This window comes from Megalops cyprinoides, chromosome 22 (assembly GCF_013368585.1).
Source record: "Megalops cyprinoides isolate fMegCyp1 chromosome 22, fMegCyp1.pri, whole genome shotgun sequence".
Classification (NCBI taxonomy): domain Eukaryota; kingdom Metazoa; phylum Chordata; class Actinopteri; order Elopiformes; family Megalopidae; genus Megalops; species Megalops cyprinoides.
Genome location: NC_050604.1, coordinates 22,412,605 through 22,435,906, shown reverse-complemented (window position 1 = coordinate 22,435,906; position 23,302 = coordinate 22,412,605). Strand labels below are relative to the sequence as shown.

Below are 23,302 nucleotides of genomic sequence, written 5' to 3'. Positions count from 1 at the left end.
GAAGATAGAGGTAAGCGTGTCGTCATCAGAAATGTCGTCAGGGCGACCGGGGGCGGCCGCACCCCACCACCTTTCTGTGACCCACTCTAAGCTCAGTGAAGGACATCTACCCCAACACCCCCACCCCCCATCCCGAAAAAACGAAGCAAAGCAGAAACTGGCGTGCACGCGTGTGGGTGTGTGTATGTGTATGTGTGTTTCTGTGTGTGTGTGTGTGTATGTGTGTGTGCAGGCGAGGGTGTGTGTGTTTTATGTGTAGGCGTTGAGTCGCTCTTTGGAGCGAGTGGAATGGATGTCGTGGAGTTCCTGTTCCTCCTTAGATTTGATATCCTCGTACTTTTGCATCCTGCACGCGTCCTTCACATAAGCCCAGTTGGCAGAGAGCACCATTAGGTAATGAACCTGCAAGAGACCAGCATTACGCAGCGTTAATGCGAAGCCAACACATGGCGGGAGGGTGTATAACATTACAGACAAAGTAAAAAGAAAAAAAAACACACTCCTAAGTATTACCACACTTATTCAAAAGTAAGAAACGGACACACGTGTCAGCTGTGGTTATTGATTTGCTCGTATGGGACAAAAACGGAGAGGTAATTAGTTTATTACGCCATAGGGTAAATTGGGAGCAGTGACGGTGTGAGCGTGGGGGCAGTCTGTGTAAATAGTTAATAGAAACGCATCGCTTTGGCGACATGGCCGATGCTGTGGCCTTCCCATGTCCCATAAGGGCTACAGCCCAGGGGTGGGGGGGGGGTTCAGGGGTCGTCCTGACAGCTAAGGGCGTCCAGAGCCGTCTGGTGCCGCAGAGGCGCAGCAACCTTTAGAAGCGGGTGCAGTATTTCCCCAGACTGTGCGACTTCAGGGTGACAAAGTTTCGGATCAGAACCGAAACACCCGTCACCTGTTCAGCAGCGGAAGACAGCAACAAGAGAGAAGACAGGAGATTAAAATGGAGAAGGGACCCTGCAAACAATGGAGGCAAGCATCTGGCCCCAGTGATGGGATGCTTATGTACATACTGATACATTTGGGGAAAAAGAACACCTGTCACATGGCCCAGTCCTATACAAAGAACTTTGCATTGCTTTCAAAAAATATAGCTTGCAATATCCTTCTTGGCCACAGGGGGGTGTTTATTTTAAGGCACATATTCGGAGCCCGAGGATGCATGAAAAAGTATGATGTAATTAATTAAAAAATGTGTATTCTATGTCTACTACTGTAATTTTCAAATTACACATATATATATATATATGTATATGTGTGTGTGTGTATGTGTATATATATATATATATATATATATATATATATATATGTGTGTGTGTGTGTGTATATGTATATATGTATATGTATATGTTAGAGAGAGAGAGAGAGAGAGAGAGAGAGAGGAAAATCGAGATACCACACGTTTTATCTATTCATAGCAGAGGCTCAAAAATAGCATCAAATATACTATGCTTAACACCTTCTGTTTAGTTAAGCAGTTGTTGAGAATAGGAGACTGGTAATCAATTTCAAATGAGTATGATTCATTCTTTAACGATGGCAGCGCCTGACAGATTCTAACAATAACAATGAATGATAGCGACGAAATGGACGGGATGGTTTCACGCCCTTGCGTTTCCAGCTGCGGCCAGCAGGTGGCGGTATGGGACAGAGCCCTGAATCAGGGCTTTGTGTCTCACGGCAGCGGCCGCTCCCGTTTTCACAGCCGCCATCGAGAAACAGCCTCAGCTTCTCAACTCCTCCACTCTCCTACCAACAGAAAGTCACTGCACCTGACAGACACACAGCTTAGCACCTTAGCGCTTACTTCATAAGGTGTGCCTTTCTGTATGGTGCTTTATGATTGCTGGAGCATTGTTTTATTAATTGCCATTGCAATTGCCATCAGTTCTTATTTACACAATGGCTTCTTAATTTTTGTGGCACTGATATTGTCTAGGCTGTTGTAGCATTTCATTTAAAAGTATGTCTTTTAGTATGACACTACAGTTACTGTTGTACCCCCATTACACAGTGACAGTGTTTCAATGTGCCACTGTTGGTTTTCTGTATCTGGGCTGATGTAGCCTTTTCATATATTCTTGCATATGGTTGGAATAATCACCCAAATTACACCAATTTTATTCATTGTTCAATGTGACCTTTCCACTCTTTCAGAGATTGGTTCATGTTTCGGGGTTCTTCATCGTATCTAATTGGCACTGGTCTCATGTTACACCTGGTTGTTCAAGTAAAATGCACTAGAAGGCTGACTGGTCTGAAAAAAAAAACCTCTCCCTTATTAATAGTGAAATATTACAGCAAATTAACCTCTGCTTTACATATTTCTGCTTTACATTCTGCCTGTCAGTAATTTTAAGACTTCCCTCCAGCTAAACATGTGTTTTTACTGTTTAAACAGGGGGCTAGTTGTGATAGGTTACTCTTATGCCTTTAGTTTATAATCTTCTGGAATCACTACAACCCATATTGATGCACAAAGGAACACTTTAAATGATTAATCAATACAGAAATACATATAAGCTCTCTGATGAATACAACCAAGAGAACACTCCTGTTTAAGATGCATAGCCAGGTTATTTAATTAATGCATTAAGTCACTGCCGCTGCTGGTTCGTCGGTATCTTATGGTGATTTCTCGTCCGGGGTTAACCCCTGCTGTCAATACCTTTCGCCTCAAACGCAAGGTGTAAACAGAGCAACTACATATAAATGGTAACATGGTATTTCGTTAAGCCTGTTTGTGGCTTGTGTAATTACATATGTATAACTACAACAAATGGCACATGCACAGTTTATTATGTAAATGCTCAGATGCTGGGAGCCAGTTAATGTAAAGTGGCCTAGAATTGACATGGTTCTGCATTACAGAATGCATATAATATTGTCTCATCACATTCATGTTCACAAATCCTGGTGTGTTTTGGCCATAAGTGAATGAAAACTCTGACCACGCCCTCGCCAAGCTGTGGTTTTGTATTGAGCACTGATGCACTCTTTTATATATATCTATTAATTTATTTACCGTCTAGGGAGAAAAACAGGTAAAATGCATATTGACCACCTTTTACCTTGTATGCAATAGCCCGTGCATTTGGTTCTCATATGGATAGTGTACAAAGCTTAATCTGAACAAATCTAGTTCTGGAAGGGAGCTGTTGTCAGGGCGACTTCTATCTTATTGTCTATGAGATTTGAATCATTCTCCCTCAAATTTCCCCTTTGCTCCCAATGTGAGGATTACTCCAACAAACCACTGCTCACTGAAATGATCAACAGTAAGAAATATTAACACATGCACACAAATGATTTGTGACGAAATAAATCGATTTGGTGGAAGAGTCGTCTGTTATGTTTGTGTTCAAGCCCGTGTTTGGAGAGGGGGGGAAATAAACCATGTCGCCGGTAGCCAATCAGATTGTGCTCCTTCTCACACCCAGGGAAAGACGCTCCTTGTCAGGCTTAATGTTTGTTTTAAGCAAAGACGATCTTTTTGGCAAACGGCGCGCCTTCATTAAATTTGGAGCCATCATCCCTGACTGCAGGGCTGCCATCTCCCTCCTCAGAAGATGGCTCCTTGCAATCACTTAGCGATGTTTTCAACAAGCTCCTTTCTTCTCCCAGTTTCCATGGCAACCGCGCCGACGTGCCGCCTCCCGGAGACTGGAAGCCTTGTGTTTTCTCGCTGCATGGAAATAGCTCCCGCCCAGCCCACTCTTTTTTTTTTTTTTTTGTTTCAGGGCCCAATCCAACGCGCACCTCCGCCGCTAACAGCGTACAAATTAGGCTTAGCGTGGCCGCAGCGCGCGCGCGCTTGTGTAGATACTCTTACATTAACCTTTGACCCGAGCAGAAAGTCTCCCTTATCACATGGCAAAAACAATGCGATTTTGTGTGCTTTGCTGTCAGCGTGAGCTACCAGATGCGCTTTTCTTATTGTACCGTACATTACTTTAAATAGCACAATAACTCACATCAATTACCCATGGCGGGTAGCTGTCTTTGCACAGCCGCTGACCCCATATACTATCTTTATGTGTCCAGATGAGTGTGGAACACTAGGGCGGCCATATTATGGCAAGGCGGCACTGCAGGCCGATCAGGCTGAACAAAGTCCCGTGGATAAAGAAGGGGAAAGGATTCCTGGCACTCACCATGGCGATGACCGCCGCCCCCGCCCCTGCCAGGGCACAGATGAACAAGTGGAACGTCAGGTCCAACTGCAGGATGACCAGAGAGACGGAGTTATTACGGCGCTATTAGGGATGGGGGGGCTTTACATTGCATTGCATTATCATCACTTAGCAGACACTTTTCTAGAGCGACTTACACAGGTTACAGTTTTTACATGTAAAAGCCCATTTATACAGCTGGATATTTACTGAGGCAGTTCTGGGTTAAGTACCTTGCCCATGGTAGAACAGCAGTGCCCCAGTGGGGAACCAGAAACATTTCTGTTATGAGCGTTGCTCCTGACCACTACTGCACACTGCTGCCAGAGCAAGGCAGGGCAAAGTGGTACACTCCACTGAGAATTGAGGAAGTACAAGGAAACGCACAACCACCCACACACATAACATTTTACGACTGAGAAATGTATTCCAATGGGGTGTAGATGTTGGTTTTACATGGCAAGCTTCAACATTGGCAAGGAGAAGCCATCGATAACACTGACATGAACAATCCTCTGTAAAGGGATACAGGGAACGCCAGCGCCATTTAATATTTAGGAAATGCTTTATGCGGGTCGGAAGACAGCAATGAAAATGCTTTACTGCCAATCGATCAATTAAACTTAACGAGAAGGGCTGTAAATCTTTGAGTGGCAAGTGCTTAGCATAAATGGATACACTCCAAGTCTCCAAGTTCATTATAGGAGCGCCAAATAGAATATAGATGAGTCGAATCGCTCAAGTTAATGCCCTTCCTCATATATCTCACTGACCTCATTGGATTCGCACATCTTGAAGAATTTCTCAGATCCAGTGCAGACCTTCTTCTCCTCTCCAATGGTCACGATTCCTGAAAAAAAAGAACTAAAATAAGATGCTGCAGCTTTCTGAGTTGAAAGCTCTAGTCGTGTCTCCCCTGTGCAACTCGACCACAAATGAGTCTCTTTATTTCCTCCAAAGCCAAACTGAATCACTGTATTAAATCTCTGGATGCCATACATTAAATAAAATAAATTTAATAAAAAGGACACTGTGGCACACTGTATACTTTGAATGGAAAGTTCTCTCTTTGCACTGTTCAACCTAAACTGCCATCACTCGGACTTCAGCTGTTTAAATAGTGACAGGAACTCCTCAGCTGAAGCAGGAAGGAACACAGTGTGTGTAGTCTCCCTAGTAACAGAAGATCTTGTATAACAGTTCATTTAATTAAAAATAAGTAGATTCTCATTGCTGAATGTAACTGAAATCAAACCTGTCACGTTGCCAGCTAGTTGATCTTCTGTAAGATTCCACAAATGATTATTAACATGTATTTTAAAAGCCTGCTTATCTATGGTGCAGCGCACATGTTTGAGAAATGCACCCATAATGCACAGTTACAGTGGCCTGTGTGTAACAGCCTGCGGCGGGTGGGCGGGTACCGAATTGACGCAGGTCGAGGCAGAGGTTGGCCCCCTCGACCACGGTGGTGTTCTGGCAGATAGTCCAGATGTTGAAGTACATGAAGACGGGCAGGGAGGTGAAGGCGGTCACGCCCAGCCAGGCCAGCATGAAGATGTAGGTCAGCATGATGAACTAGAGGAGGGGAAGAAGAATGAGCACCAGCACTCAGTGGCCTACGCATCACCACCTCAACCTGAGGTGCTATTGCCCCCAAACACAGCTTCACTAATTGCCCTGCACTCCTCAAACCAAGCCACAAATACCCTCACATACAGCTCCACTAACTGCCCTGCGCTCCTCAAACCGAGCCACAAATACCCTCACATACAGCTCCACTAACTGCCCTGCACTCCTCAAACTGAGCCACAAATACCCTCACATACAGCTCCACTAACTGCCCTGCACTCCTCAAACCGAGCCACAAATACCCTCACATACAGCTCCACTAACTGCCCTGCACTCCTCAAACCGAGCCACAAATACCCTCACATACAGTTCCACTCCACCGTCCTGCGCTCCTCAAACCGAGCCACAAATACCCTCACAACCAGCTCCACTAACTGCCCTGTGTCTGTTCACCTCAACCTGAGATTCCACTATAAACAAAGCACCCTTTAAAGGTCTCTAGTGCTGATAGATGAAGGCAGTGTGTTTAACAGGTAATCAGGTAAGACTGTAGCATAGTACTATGGTTGTAAAAAGCGTAAGTTCAGGTTTTGTTGTGATATTAATACTGTATTGGGGTGTTACCAAATAATTTTTATAGCCTGTACCCACTGTCATATTACTCATTTCTAATATGCTGTGTATGTGTATGAGCACGTATGCGTACAAATTTCTAACGTATGTGATTTCTAGATGTGTATGTCAAGATTGGGGAGGTCTGTCTTACCCAGGCGCTGACACAGCGGCCGCAGGTGGTGATCTTGAAGTCACCGTAGAGATCCCGGATGGCCCCGGTGGTGAAGAAGCCCTCCACCATCAGCAGGATGCCGTATACGAAGAAGGCAGCCGCCACGCCGTAGATCACGTACTTAAAGATGTCGATCCTGGAGAGGCCGGGAGCACAACCTTTAAGCTTCATACCCAGGCACTTCACGAGTGCAAGAGTTATTCAGTGCACACTATTAGGCTGATCACTCAAGTGTAATGCTTTACAAATGCACAAAAAATAATTTCATTTACATTCTATTTGAAGTAGAAAAATATGCATGGGTACCATAATAATCTTGCATTATACATCTAATTTGTAAGTACTGCCTGCATCTTAATGCAAAGTTATTAATACAGAATGAGGGTTTGTCATTCATGTAACTACACAGGTTATCTGAATTAGTTTAGACCTACTCTTCTCACCTGTGCCTTAAACACAAGCTCAAATCTACCCTGAAACCACAAGCTAAACTCAGTCAACACCCAAAACCATAACCTATCCTCAACTACACCCAAAACCATAACCTATACTCAGCCAGCACCCGAAACCAATATAAAGCTTCCATGTAATTGCAACCTGGCAATGGTACTGCTTGCTTGCAGTGACATTCTGATACACATTCTCATTTTGCTCCAGTTATGGCTTGCATAAAATGCCTCCTTACACAGTGAATAAACCAAAAAAAAAAGTGACAGTAGGTGTGAAGAATCGGCATGGGGATAGTGTGTTATGTGTGTCGGGGTGCAGTTTGCTTCCTCAGTTCTGTCAGCGAAGCAAAGTGGTGTTTCCATTTGTTTCACTGCATGGATTAGCCATTCGCTTTGATCGTCTCTCCCTCCCTGCTCCTAGACTCCTGTAATTAAGAGCCCTTAGTCAGACGCTAGGCCTGCACTTCCAGCTCTGAGCCAAAGGACACCAGGCTGCTGGTCTGTGGAGCTCAGGCAGCTGTTGTGTAGAGTGTAATGAGTGTATGCAGAGAGATTAGCAAGAGAGGGGGCAGAACACCTGAAGACAGCTTATTAAGATTTACATCTCGTGCTAACAATGCTATCCCGTCATCTGCTAACCACATTATCCAGTTATCTGCTAACAACGTTATCTACAACTAGGAGATCAACCTTTTGCAAACCTGTACTGATCACGTTCCCTGAACCCATGCTACCTCTGTTGGAACGCATTTGTGTGACCTAACCACGACATCCAGACTTCTGCCAGTTTCAATATCCAGCATTGTGCTGAATACAACATAAATATGAACCATGCAATAAATAAGACATCCAAAACCCAAACTTGTGCTAGCCAGGCCTGGCGCTACGGGGGTGCTTAGGGGCGCACTGCACCCCCAAATGGACCTCGGTGCACCTCAGTCGTCTCCTTATATCCCGATGTCTAAGTAGTATTTATTGTGTTTTGTTAAGATATTACTTTTTGTGCGCCCCCATGGATTGCAATAACACCCCTCTGGCGCTGGGCCTGGCACTAGTAAGGATACCCAACGTTGTGCCAACCACATTCTCCAATACTGTATTCACCTTGAGGACAGACCTTGCTCCGCTCTGTGACGGGATAAGGTGGCATGCCAAATCGGGCCAAATCCCCACACACGATCACGTTCACTATTTGCTTGGCAGATGCCCTTATCTAGGGCACCTTGCAGAGCTTACAGTTGTACACGGTGTCCACTTATGCAGCTGGATATTTACTGAAGCAATTCAGGTCAGGCATCTCTTACCCATCGCTACGAGCGGCTGTTCCCCACTGGGCCAGCTCCTTAAATACTACACCAAACTGCTACCCTAATTATCGGTAAGAACAAACAACCAGTCGTGTTTTCCATTTTTGAACATCTCTGGTGCGCTGAAATTACAATATAATTAAAAATAATTATCTTCACTTTCCTCCATGGCAGCACATGGTTGTGAATAGCATGGTGCTTATGTACTGACAAGCTCACTGTAGGATATAACCCACCTGCCTACAAGAGGCCTATTAGTGAATCTGCTGTGAGGCTTTGAGTGAAAGGACCCGTCTGGCGCGGTGAGCGCCGCGACCGTGGCAGGCGAGCCCAGGCGTGGCGCTGACGTGACACGCCCTGGCTACCGTGGTCACGCGGCACTGCCGCGGCGTCTCTCAGTTAGCGGAGTTCCGGCGAGCAGGTGTGCCCCGGGCGACCCAGAAGGATTTCACAGCGCTTAATTCCGCGGGCGGGACGGGAGCCAGCGCGTTGCCCGCGGTGCGTCCATCTCGGGCGCTCCGCTGCGTCAGGGGAAGTGTCACGGAAAAATCCGGATATGTTCCGCCTCGCCTGCCAACCAGGAGAGCCGCCGCCATGATCCGTGCTGTCAAAATGACGACAACTCCTGTCTGGCCACTTGTTTTGTAAATAAGTAACGCAGTTCTCATCTTTTTTTTTTGTTAGCTGTAGCCTCGGTTCTGCTTGATGTTGTTATTGTTTGGTTATTTATCCCGGTACATGGCAGGATTTGTTTCTCTCGGTTACTAAACGCACTGGTCGTCTGCTTCTTGTTTGTCTTTACCACACCAATGCCAGCAAAGTGAAGTGTTTGCTTTTACAGGTATTGGTCTGAACCGGACCATGGTTATACATGAATGACTTCAACATGGTAGCGCATGACTAAGTTAAACAAATGTCCAGGAAAGAGAATTACCTTGAAAGCAAACACTTCACACAGTGGCAAGGGGCAGCTGCCTGAAATGGATGCAATGTTCCGCTCAGAGAAAAGGAGCGGCCGGCGAACTAGGGCAAAGAACGCTATGTTTTTTACTGATTGCGAGAGTGGAGCTGCTAATTTGTTTGGTATATGTGTCATCTCGAAGAGATACCAGATGCTTTCTAAAAGTGGAAAGACATTATGAAGTCCACGCTTTCAGGATTAGTGCATTACAAATGTTTTGTCTTGTTTACTGCTAGTGACACACAAAGAACGGAGTGTTACCTTCTAAACGCCGAAACAAACCGAAATGCATACAGTCCCGTTCATGTTCAAGAGCACATCTGTGTCTACGCATACCTACATTCAGTCAGGGACTACGGAACCTAAGAGAGGCTCATTTTTTGGGCCAACGTAAATGGTTTGGAGCATTTTTAAATTCCAGGTGGATATCCCGATAAGTAACACTGAAAGCATTTAATTACCTGACTGGAGCCACAGACTGAAGCAGAAGTGTACACATACAGCTAGGTGCCGTTTTATCTGTAATATCTCACCTGTCTGGCCTCTCAGTCCTCTTTAGGTGACCCTTTCAGACACTCTGAAAGCAGACATTTACACCTGATTCCTCAGCACAGCATGCACATAAATTAGGGCTGTAGCAAATAACTGATTAATCCTCTCAATTAAGATGATGGTGATAATGATGATGAATACGAAGATAATAACTGTCATCATCATTATAACAGTACCATTATCACCACTGTATAAAGTGATAGATGGGTCATTCTGATGGGTAATCTGTGTTTTGCCAAATTAAGATTTAAGGTTTTTGTGTGGGCGCAGAACACACTCCTCCCAAAGCACTTCACGAGAATTACATTACATTATTGTCATTTAGCAGACACTCTTACCCAGAGCAACTTACATAGGTTACATTATTTTTTTGCATGTTATCCATTTATACAGCCACATATTTGCTGAGGCAATTGTGGGTTAAGTACCTTGCCCAAGTGTATACCAGCAGTGCCCTAGTGGGGAATCGAACCTGCAACATTTCAGCTACGAGTCCTGCTCCTTAACCACTATGCCACACAGCCACTCAGGGGCGGGCTCTCGCTCCTGTCGGCTGCCTCCGGCGGAGGGTCAGGGTTAAGGTTAGGGTTACGGCTGCTGGCGGAGGGATACTCACATGGTGAAGACGTCCAGGGAGTCGACGGGTCCTCTCACCACCTCGAAGTAGTTCTGCAGGATGGTGACGGTGCCGGAGAGCGCCTCGTGGCCGCAGCCGCAGAACAGCGCCACGCCGGCATACAGCAGGATGGTGGCGATCAGAGACGCGTACGGGATGCCACCCAGGCATTTGATGCAGCACTCAAAGCACCCTGGGTAAAAAAAAAAAAAAAAAAATACGTGTTAAATTAATACAAATGGATCAAGCCCCGGGTTCAACTGAGGGAGCCCAGCCTGCACAAGGGGGGCCCTGCCATGGTACTGTTGCCATGGCAGGGGGGTTACTGTGGCGCTCTCCAAACGAAATCGCTGTCGGCAGATTTATGGTTTTAATATACAGCGAGTAAATGGTATTGATCTTGCGGCCCATGAATGGGACCGGGTGCGTTGCGAAGCAGCTGTGACCACCGAGGGCACACAAGATTTATGCTTTATAGTAGAGTGCACCGGGCCTGCAAAGCCAGGCAACAGACCGCCGAATGACTGCACGCCACATAAAGGATCGCAAGCGTAAAACCAAATTTCATCACCTCTTTAAGGATAAGTTTTTTTTTTTTTTTTTTTTTTCAGATCATGCATCAATACAGTCTGATTTTCCGCACAAAGCTCATGTGAGAGTCCCAGCTGGTTTCAGGCATGCCTTGTTTGGTAACAGCTGGCATTCTTGTTGAAACACTGCAGGAAATGACTTCTCGCCCAGAGATCTTGCCGATGTCCCAACATGCCATCATAACACATACATCACGCCTCAAAAATAGCCCATACTCTTCACAGGCCAATAACACACTCTGTTTTCAGACCTCGCCTGGCTGCAACATGCTTGCACAATGCCACAACAAGTACTCTGCTGCACCCGGGCTCTGTGTTGAATTTTAAAAATGTCACGGGAGGACTTCCAACGGGACGGCTGGGCACGGAAATGGACCCTCCCGAGGACGAGCTGACCCCTTCACATCTCCGCTAAAGACAGCGTAGCATCAAAGGGACGACGCCATACGCGCTACGCTAATAAGCACAGCCTGTGTGTGTCCAAACAGCCGAGGGGAATTTCTGATCGTTTCTTGTTGTTTTTTCCCTTGTTTATTTCATTCCGCTGCTGCAGAATAGCTCATGGATTTCTGTCCTCACGGATTTCCCGGGGGCAAAACCCGATACGGTCCGCAGAGACCCGGAGAGTGAAAATGAATAATGAAACCTGTGTCTGGGCTTTGATCTCAGCAGGCTGTAATTTCAAATCAATACCCCACTGGGGCAGTCTGCTGGTCTAACTCGGCTAAACGCACTTACTGTCCGTTCAATGTAAACGCAGGTATTTGGCACTCTGTTTGTGCCTGTGTGTTGAGGAGGTGTGTGTGTGTGTGTGTGTGTGTCCATGTGTGTATGGTTTTTCGCTCCTCTTTAAACACTGATTAAAACCACAAATGGTTGGTGATCACATCATGATCAGGGCGCACAACCGTCTCCATCTGAGCCCAGCCCAGACAAACCCAAGGAGGCCTTGAATGCCCCACCTTTTAACGCCCACAAACACAGACATGTCTGACTGAAAAATAAAGAAACGAGCTCCTAGTGCTTCTGCCTCTGATGCCTTTCTCCGTTCCGATGATCCTGCCACCATCTGATGCTAAACGCTCGGTGTTCTAAGCCACACCCACAGAGAATGAATGAATACTTCTCAGCTGCTGCCCAATATTCACAACATGAATATCGCTACGTTTTCTTACTCTAGAGGAAAAACAAGAGTGCGAGTGAATTTTCATCAGCTCCGATTGCCCTGAGGAATCCATGAAAGCTGAAGTCTAATGCAAAACTGGCTGTGCAGTATGAGCCTCAGACCCATCAAGGCTTTGCACAATCACAGCTTTGCCGGGCTGCGCGGTGCAATATGAAGTGTTTTGTTTTTTGGCTACGCACGGACGGGCAGGAGATTAAAATCAGCCCGAATAGGTCACGGTTCTGATGATGTTTCCTCATTAACATAAGCACTCCAGTGAGCAGGAGAGTGCAGGAGCACTGAGCGGGCCGTCTGGCACAGGCTGGGACAACGCCTTTCTCCCCGGCGACCACCATCTGCCAAACCCCCGACACCCCCCCACCTCCTACCCCTCCCAACACCACTCCAGTTGCCCCAGTGCCCCTTTTACAGAGCCACAGGGCAGCCTGTGTACATTTCACCTTCAAACACACACACACACACACACACACACACACACACACACACACACACACACACACACACACACACACACACACACACACACACAGACACACACACACACACACAGACACACGCACACTTACAAATATGCATACACACTCACACTTGCATGCGCGTGCACACACATCCGGTCGATCTAACAGACCAACCCCCAACCACAAGGACCATACTGCAGGGATATTTCTGAGGTACTGCAGCCTCCTGTCACCTGTGTCATTGACTGCAAGGTCCATTGTGGTCTCCAAGGGACATTATGGAAAGGCGTCTCCACCAAGTCGAATAATCTAAGCAGTTATCCCAGACCGGCCCCATCACTAGCCCCTCCCCTTCCTACCAATGTGACTCCAGCACGGGGCAATAGACTCTGCTCTCAGTAACAGAATTTAGCTACTGGCAATAATAGGAGTGACCAGTAGATGTGTTTCTCATTTTTATCAGCAGATGGATAACACATCTGAATATTACGTGGCCTGCATTACTAATAGGACTCCATATGTAGTCAATGGTTATAAACATTTTTTTCACCACATTGTTGTCTAATTTTGCATTTACATTCATTCATTCATTTGGCAGCTGCTCTTACCCACAGTGACTTACAAAGCAAACGTACATTAGCACACACAGCAAGGCCACATGAACAACAGTGCGATTCCATAAACGTCAGTAACACATTTGGGGAACAAAGTGACACTGTATAACCCGATGTAAAACCACAGAGTTAAACCTAATGTTCCAACTGGTGTGAGCATTATGGAAAGCTGTATCTTAGCCATGTTATATAGAGCTACTGCTACAAATAATATCCCCTGTGAACTCTACAGGCTGGGCCAACTCTCTCCTTTATTTAACAAAGGTTGCCAATGCAGGATTACATCTCAGCCAATGAAAGATGACAAATGCGTCTTAGGGACTACTAATCAACCATTTCAGAGACAGAAAATCACCACGGGCCAAAACAAGGGCTATGCAGGACATCAATCACCGGCACATTTTAATAGAGGAATGACCAAACTACAAGAGGTAATGTACGTTTTAATGTCATGCCATTTAGAGCACTATGCTTTAGCAAGGCAATTAAAACTCCACTGCACCGCATATCCGATGCGAAATATAAAATGCTAAATCAACAAATACAGTATCTAAGCAATGATGCTCTGATTAATAGGGCGTAGTAATTTCCTCTTTAAAGTATTGACAGCAGGTGGCTGGGAAAGGCGGGGATAATATACCTCCACTGCCTGAGCTGTGCTTTTCAACGAGATGGATGGCTCTGAGGGTTCAATAGTTCCTTATCAGCAGAACGCTATTTCAGGCCTCTGACCACAGAAGCAGGCGAATATACCTGCGTTAAAACTCGTTTAAATGGTAATCTTCCACTTCGCCCGCAGTCCAAAATGTTGAATGTGCTTTAAATATGAGTATTTATCCACAAAATTCACATTTTTTGGGTCTGTATATTAGTTTTACTGTTTATGAAATCCCTGTCTGCCTGCTGTGCGGGGCTGAACAGAGTGACATGTGTCTGGAAAGAGTCCATTCTTCCTTCTGTTTCACACATAAAGAACTGCATTTTGCATTTGGATAAGATCCAGATTATTGTGTGCAGACACAGTCAGTGCAGTGGTAATGTCTTTTTTGTTCTTGCTTGGAATCCGCAGAGAGGATTCCAGAACATTGGGCATTTAAAAAAAAAAAAAAAAAAAACATATGCTAGGACATTTAAGGTGTCCAAACACAGATATCAAGTGAGTGTAGTGGCCCAATGTTAATAAATGCCCAGCAGGCAGCAGTTCCCAGCGAGAGCTCTGACCCACCTTAATGCCCATGACCTCAGAGCTGAGGTTTACAGGACACGGGAGCAGCACGCCCCAGGAGTGGAAACTGCCAGTCATGTATCGCCACTGGATCTCAGCCAATCAGCTACAGCCACAGGCTGAGCGGCAGATTACTGTAATGGCTGAGTGCGCAGATGAGATCGTACCACACATACACACATACACACACACACACACACACACACACACATACACACACACACACACACACACACACACACACACACACACACACACACACACACACACACACACACGTGCAAATACACATGTACACATAAATACATGAATACTCTCACACAAACACATTCTGGGCTAAGGAGGAAACTGCCTTTGTATCCTTATGGTAGGCCTACTATTTGCCCACTCTCCTCACCATTGGTAAGCATACTCTGCCTTTCCACTGTGAGGGATGTAGTGTAGACTATGGATCACACAGAAATCTGATTAGAAATACAACAAAAATGCATAACTTTCAATTTATTGGTTTGTAAATATTTATATATTTTTAGAATATTTCTGAGGTCATGAATCTGTCCGTGGGCATATCTGTGGAGCTGAGCGACTACCTTTCATTTGAGATCTCATCTGTTTCTCTATTCATGCCTTGTTTCCTGAACTGCAGCTACCAGGACTTCAACATTTCTATTAATGTAATTAAATATTTATAGCCAGGTGAATAGGTGGCTATAAATTATAGGTGAAGCCCCCTTCTGCCCACCAGCTCCTCTGATGAACTTTCAAAGGTCCCTTGCTCAAAACGCACTTCTCCTGACATATGAATACGAGAAACCACATAACACCATTGTTAGTCTGTGGTAACAATTCAACCACTTTATTATTCCCTTATCACACTTCGCTGTGGTGACCATTTCCAGAATATTCTTATGCTCTCACTCACACTGCCGGTGCAGATTCCTTTCCCCGGTAAACACACACATGTGAAAGGTTCTTGTTAGTCAATTTCCGGATTGATTTGTAAGTGACTCCGCCCGCCTACCCGGGCCTTTTATTCCAGTGCTTTGGACTGTGAAATGATCTCATTTGGTTCACCGCTGATTTAATTAAGTAGCAGTAAAAGAACACGGCCGTGCTGCCAGAGTGCGGCCAGAGGAATAAAATCAACATCTTTCCCTTTTGTTACACACTCCACATACGCAGTGGTGCTGGCAAGTATTTCACTAATGTCTTTTCTGAAACATTTTGGAAAAAGGAAACTATAAAATAAAACAAGAAGTTTTCAAAATGAGCAAGAAACTGCCTGAGAATTTTTTTGTCAGTGTAGGCACACTTGAAAAAGTAATCTGTTGAAATCAATGAAAATTAAATATAAGGATCAGATATTCAATATGTGTGGCATCACCAACACTTTCGTATATTCAATCTTAAGCTTATTTTGTACAACATCTTTAAGATTAATTCAATTTTTCAACACATTCTTGAGTCTCCACTGTTCCAGCATCAATCATTTATGTGAAGCTGAAAATAGCTGATGCAAATTTAAACGTCTGAAAGATCTGCTTTTGTCCATCTCTGTTTCTTACACAATAAATTCCTTTCCAAGAATGCCTTCGCACATGCTGTTTGCATTCCTCAGAACCACAGTGGACTCTTTCTTTAGCAGGGTAAAGTGTTTACGCCATTTAAAAAAAAGGCTGTTGCCTTGAATAATTGGAAAGGACTGCAATCCATTTTTCAGGACTTCCAAATACACGTCCTGCTAAAGGGGCCAGCCCGTTTGGCCACGTCGTTACATCTGATTATGGCTCGGCATGTTCAAATGCCGAATATTGGGAGACCTATGAAACGATTGGGTCAGGGCAATCCTACGTCCATAAATTAATATCAGCGCAATCTGGAGACGGGGGAACTGTGAACAGATGTGAATGGTGCAATTATCAATACTCTTTAGTCTCACTGCCATGGGCTCATAATGATATCAATGACATTTCTTTTATTACACATAGATGTAACAAAGATGTCATCTTTCATGGTTATTATGCCGCTGGCATTCCTTTGTATCAGGATTAATATTAAGTCAACAATACACCATATTTGACATATAAATAAAAATTAGTTAGGAAAAACATTTATATATGGTCATCTTTGATGTGAATGATCTAACTTGATTTCATGTATGAGGTATGCATTAAATAACATGCGCTCTACTGCTACAATTGCACCTTAATAGTGGAAAACCACTCCAACAAAACCTATGTAAATAAGTTAGAATTAAAGAGGTATTGCACCCCCCCCCCCCCCCAAATAAAAAACAATCAGAGGAACCAAATCAAATAAAACAGGTGTCCAATAAATAAGACATGCTGGAAATAAATCACAGCAAAAGGAAATGTGTCTAATTTATCCTACCTGCGGAACCACCTGTGGGATTACCCTCACTGGGTTCACAGAAAAACGGAAAGGCCCAAATGAATAAAGCTAATGATGCTATCTGGTGTAGCATGGATAAGTGATTCCCAGTGAAGGTTCAAGCTAATTTGGCCCCAGGCCGATCTCAGAGTCCACTGCTATGGGATTTGTGTGTCTCGTAAACAGATGACCATTCACCTTGCTCAAGGGTACGAGCAGTGTCACACCCATAATCTTACAGTACTTAAGTCACGAGTGCAGTTTCCTTAGTAACGGCATTCATCCAGAATGATGCTGTGATGTCAGCTTGCTCAGCGCATGCCGGCTAAACTCTCGTATCATTTCCCCCTACCTGTCCTGCATGCGATTACCACTGAAACAGCCCTGCTCCTCCCGGGAGCGAGACTGATAGATGCTGGATGCTGATGCCATAGGGGTTCTTCAGCATCCTTTTGGTTTCCTCTGCCACATCCAACCCAAGAGACGAAATCCACCAGCTGCCCATCTCAGGAGTCGCAAACCCTTCGGTATGTGCTCCTTCAGATCGTCGTTTCGCTCTTTCAAAATGATGATGTTCAGCTGCATCCGGGTCTAAAAGAATATCACCGTGTAAACTCAGCTAGTGTCACAGGCGTCAAAAGGGCATAGACAGAGGGAACTTTCCCGGGAGATCCGCCTCGGAGGGCAGGATCAATGCAGTGCATCTCCACTTTCCTGGGATCTGCTTGGTTTATTCTGACCGAATGGAAGAACAAGGTGGGCTGACATCATCGGTGTTTATGACAATGGAAATAATTGATTCTCTTTGATTGGCAGACTGCTTATAGATCACAATGGCTCACAGAACTTTCTGTAAACTGCTCCAAACAAAGAGAGGTTCTCTCTAAGTGCCTCATAAATTTGACTTGATTTCTAATTAATACAATTCTTGTTTAGAGTGTTAAGTAATGTAATAATAAGGCTCATGTGTACACACACACACACACACACACACACACACACACAGTCTAAAAGCCGCAGCACACAGATCAAGAGCCATTCTCACCGCTGAGCTTGCACTTCCAGCTGCAGACAATTTAAATAAGAAACGATATGAGCCCCCCATTTAATGCTTCCATCGGGAGGTGAAGAGCGGTCCCTGCAGATCACCTGTGAGATACAGGGATTCATTGTTCCAGCAAAATTCAATCAGCACTGAGAGCTGTTTGGAGAGAGGAGTCAATAAAATGTCAATTTCTACCACTTTTGAGTGGGAGGAGTAACCTGAGCCAGCACACAGCACACAGACACAGGTAAAGAGCTGCTAGCCCTGTGTGTGGTGTGTGTGGTGTGTGTGTGTGTGTGTGTGTGTGTGCGTGTGAGTGACCGTGGTGTGCTTATTATTCAAAACTAAAGTGATTCCCTTTCATTAAAAAACACATATTTATATTATTTATATCTATATTTAAATGACAAATTATGTATTAATTACATTCTTATATATAAAAGATTAAATTATCGCTAAAGATACTGAAGGTATTATTTCATGTAACCATGTATGCATTAATTAATTAATTAATTAATACATTTTTTTCCTAATCACTAAAGGGTCTTGTTTAAATGAGGCACACTATACTTCTAGTTTGTCAGTACTTGCATGAAACGGTATTTCAGCAAGATTGTTTTGGCATTTTCTTAGGAGGATAGCCAGGTGAGTGCAAACTGTGGTAGTGTAAGAGTGCATGTTGAAGATACAGCTAGAGATAACAGATGATGTAATATCCCCGACACCAAGACTGGAGTTGGGACATTGTGACTTTGTTGCCATAGCAACTGCTGTTGTAAACCCAACTGTCTATTTTCCAAAGGGGTTTGGAAAATAAAGCGCTGTCAGCCACTGTGATTAGAAAATGCTCCAACAATGGCTGACTTCCTCACTCTCTAACTGTGCACTCCAAAGGAGAGTTGTGACAGCGCAAATGTAATTTCTCCTAATTTCATCACCAGAAAGTGCAACACTTTCAGAGGAAAAAATGTAATAAATACCAGGTCTACTAACTGATTACCTCATAGGTTGCTGTGTATTTCATTTGAACTCTAAAGCTGGTTAATTCTTGTAATGTTTGGTAAATCAGGCTGTAAACTCATATGATTTCTAATAGTGGATGAAATTATCCCCAGAAAAGCAAGCTGTGAGGTTTTGATATGATAAGCCACACCGCCTCAGGGCTTACTTCAAACTATTGCTTGTTTAATGATTTATGAAGCGGTTATTCAAATGAGGTGGGGAAAAAAAGCAGAAACGGGGGAAAATGAAAAAGAAGATGAATAATTCTCAGCCACCGGTAACACAAAAAAAACAGACGAATTTTAAAAAAAACAGATGCTTATGTTTTTTGTAAACGCCAGTAATGAGATTTAAATGTGTTTCTTTCCATATGGTTACGCAGGCCCTGTCTGTGGAAACGCTTTTTGAGGCATTTTGCTTGAGTCTGGATGCACCAAGCGTGTGTGAAAGCACGAGCAGCACACAGTACCTCACTCATTGTCATCTCACGTCCCCCATCTGGGACCTCGGATCCAGTCTGTTTCAAAGGAGGCAATTCACTGACCCCAGAACAGCAGAAGAGCTGGAAAGCAGCCTCCCGGCTAGGCCCGAGACTGTCTGGGAGGAGCCACGCAAAGCCCAGTTAGAATCTATTAATCAGAGAGGGTGAGTGGCCAGGATCTCCAGAGTGGAACTTCCAATCACAGCCCTGACCACGTCTCTCACCCCCGCAATGCTGACAGCATGTACATCTCTGCTACACGATGTACATGCTGGTCTGTTTATTCCAGGACGCAGAGGGTCTCGTGTCCCACGGTCACCCCGGCACAGGGGTACCGGGGTTTTTCCACCCCATCTCGCACTGCGAGCTAACACTGGCTGTGGCCTCCCGGCCCTGATTGACACTAAGTGGTGCCAAAGTGGTAGGCGCTTATTAAACCGTGTCAGCTGGACAATGCGCTTCTCCGAGCTGGTCGCTGTGCTCTGCTGTGCTTTACGACTCGTCCCTGTGATTCCAAAAGGAAATGCAAAGGAAAGAAGCTACAAGGAGTCAAATGTGAGATAACTCCATCCCAGCTGGATGTTCTTTTAGGATTTTTTTATTTATTTATTTTTTTTCTCGCGGATAGATTCTTTCAAACGGCGCGCCTACGGAGACTTATGATGGGAGTGCTGCAGGGAGCAGGCCGCTCCGTGTCAGAGGAGTGACACGGAGCCTGCACGGGGGCAGACCGACGGCAAGCCGATAAGTTCAAACGGAATGTTGGCTACGTCAGCGGGGGGATAACATTCCAGCTGGCGAAAGCGAGAACTGCCGAGCGAGAGTTCTAAGGCCTCACTAAGCAGCTCAGTTCTGTGTGCTCTGAGGGCTTGCCATGTCACTTTCCTGGCGAACGATTATGTCAAAGGGAAGTCTACAGTTCCCCAATAAAGACAGGCGAAAACTTCATGCACGAAAATAAGTTCATGCAGACATATTCATCTGAGAGACCGTGGCCCAGACTGTCATACTGTAATGCCCTTTATGATTAAGTCTGAGCATTTACAGGAGTGCTACCAGTACGTAATACCATGATTCTGATGATACCTGAACTTAACAAAACTGTTGTACGAACTGCAACAAAAAATTGTTTTTTTTATACTCGCTTTTGTCACTCAAAGTTAAGGACAAAATCCACTCTGTTGGGGTCAGATCGGGGGCTATGATTGGTTATGAAGCCTAGCCACACCCTTTAACCACACCATCCCACAAAACCACCGCTAAGACCCCTACATCTGGGTTTTCAAAGAGTGAGCCAAAATAAAAAAGCAATATAGATGAAAGATGACAGAGATTCAACAAATAAAACTGACAACTAGATGACAACTGAGGAACAATGGATAAATAAAAATACAGACGTTCTCAGCTCAAAGCACAGTGCATTATGGGAATAGGTAGCTGAACTCAGGGATCCAGAGAAAGCTGGGAGGTGCTCTGTGATTTCTTTAAAGTTCCCTTGCTGGTCCCCAGAGGCTCCACCACAGTGGGCAGTAAGCCCCAGCCTTAGAGAGACCCCCCCCCCCCCCGCCCCCTTACCACCCCCGCACCCCAAAGCTCCTGAGAAGTCCCTCATCATCTGGGACATTAAGCACCCATTAAGCCACCAGCTGCAGAGTGGAGCAGGGAGTGAGGATCTAGACCTCTCATGGCACAAAGAGGTCATGTGTTCAGATCCCTTCAGCTGGATACTTAACCTTGCCTCTTCTTAACAGCCTGGCAGCATAGATGAGTTTCAGACCGCATCCAATAAAAACGTCAACTACGCACCATGACTGATAAGCGGAGGTATCCGAGCACATGTTTCAAGAATATTGAGCTCGTTGAGCTCGTGTTGACCAGAGGCGTAATGCGTGATTAAAGTGAATCGTGGCTTGGCTTCCACCATTAAAAGGTTTTAAATGATGGCGATAAGGACGTCCTGCTGAACCACAGGTGAAGGCCATTAAACACAGCAATGAGGCAACATGAATACTACTGGATACACAGCCTGTCTGTGTCACCCTCACTGGCCTCGCAATAGCTCTTTCACCAGAGCTGTTTGCTTAAGTGAATCTCTGCAAAAGGAAAATGTGATATGACTTTTCCAACTCCGGAGCCAGCAATTCATATAAACATAGTTAGACCCCCCGCCCCCCCCCCCCCCCCCCCCCCCCCCCCAACCCCAGCCCCGTTATTACTCAGTAAATTGAATAAGACATCAGAATCAGGGGGCTCACTCTCCACAGGCGATGGTCCCAGGATCACTCAGCAGCTCACTTATCGTCCACTTTATTTTTTACAATGAGTCTCGCAAGCGTTTAATTAGGCCGAGGGCCCCTATAAGCGAGCGTTATCGAAAACAACAAATGACGGGCTGAATGGGTTGAAGGCTCAGGATGTTTCATCCATAATTTAGCAGCAGCTCAGTGCTTCCCAGAGAGGTGCCTCCATTTTCATAAATAATTCAGCATCACTGTGCCCCCCCCCCCCTCCCCCTGCCCCCCTGCCTTCTACGCCACTCTCTCATTTAGCGGCCTCCCTCAGAAAGAGATAGCTAAAGGAATTCACAATCACGCCAGTGTGTAGCTGCTTTAAGCTGTGGGTTCAGTGGTATGTCACTTCCTGGAAGGTAGATCAGAGCTAACAGAATGTCAGAAATGTGATTAGGGCTATCTCTCCTGTAAGCATTTCAGTGTACTTAAAACACCTTCATATGTTTTTCTTCAATTACAGGAGAGTGAGAGTCACAAGAGGAACCACAAAAATACAAGAGTCCTCTCAGTGATGGTGTAAGGTTGCGGAAATATCATAACTTTGCTGAAATGTTACAGAAACGTTGTGAGAATGAGATTGAGAATGTTGGTTGGCAGAGCACTCTTCCACATACTGAGGAACTCCAAACAGGATCACATCAGAATTAGCCCTCAGCCACCATCACTGCGAATACGACTCAGATTTGAAACTTAAATCACCCATCATCTCTGTGCCAAATACAAAGCCATTAGAGTAATTGAGACAAAGATCTTAACAGTGGCTCATAATTACAGTACATTTCCTTTAAATATAACTAGGAGCAGATTTACAATCTGAATTTTATTGTGGGTTTTGCTTTGCCTTAAAATGTAGTGAAAATAAATTGGCAGGTTTCTGACTGCGAGCGATTTTTCCGGACATGCACACAAAGGGCCAGAATTAAAGTGAACACGCAGAGGCCTCTAATTTTAACATGACCCAAATCTGTACGGCCGGTTTGATGCGGGCGACACGTCGTCTTACAAGCAACAGAAGGCGTCACCCCAGTGACAAAGGGGAACCCCCCTCCCCTTCACCCCCTTGTGCTCCCCTTCCATCCCTACCCCATCTGCCAGGCCCCTGACAAACAGGCGACGGGGGGATTAGCGGCTCCCTTAATCCGCACGGGGTCAGAGGTCATAATTATCTAATGGTTACCTCTTGTGGCGGGGCGGGGAAAGACAACACAAGGCGTTTTATGGAAAGGCCGGCCGGTGAGTGATTAAAAGGCGAAGCAGCTCGGCTCGGCCCGGTTCCTTCATTTACGAGCTAAAGTTTACATGAATAAATGTTCTCAAGCAAGGAGGAAGCCTGGTGTGTGTGTGTGTGTGTGTGTGTGTGTGTGGGGGAAGCTCAGGAGTGTGGGGTCAAACAGCACAGGGTTTAACTGATACAACTCCATGTAAGGGGTGACCGGACTTTTGAATCTGCATTTTGAATCTTCATTGGGAATTGTTAACATTTCTACACGTAAAATTCGGCATCAGTTGGTGACCGACGGAGGCGTGTTTCAGTGACTACAATAGCACCTGTGGTCTAACATGCCCTTAAAAAGTGCACTGGATTGACTCTCAG

At 45.1% G+C, this 23,302-nt stretch overlaps 1 protein-coding gene across 2 annotated transcripts in view; it reads right to left on the bottom strand.

Moving 5' to 3' along the window:
- Positions 1–247: 247 nt before the first annotated feature.
- The window catches only part of gpm6ab (glycoprotein M6Ab), a 61,731-nt gene continuing 38,676 nt past the window's right edge, over positions 248–23,302 (bottom strand). For both annotated transcript variants that reach the window (XM_036516722.1, XM_036516721.1), the window contains exons 2-7: positions 10,426–10,618; positions 6,520–6,676; positions 5,606–5,759; positions 4,955–5,031; positions 4,164–4,229; positions 248–402 (exon numbers count right to left, since the gene is read on the bottom strand). In XM_036516722.1, coding sequence (XP_036372615.1) covers positions 250–402; positions 4,164–4,229; positions 4,955–5,031; positions 5,606–5,759; positions 6,520–6,676; positions 10,426–10,618 — 800 coding nt within the window. In that variant the 3' untranslated portion in view covers positions 248–249. The remainder of the gene's footprint in view (positions 403–4,163; positions 4,230–4,954; positions 5,032–5,605; positions 5,760–6,519; positions 6,677–10,425; positions 10,619–23,302) is intronic.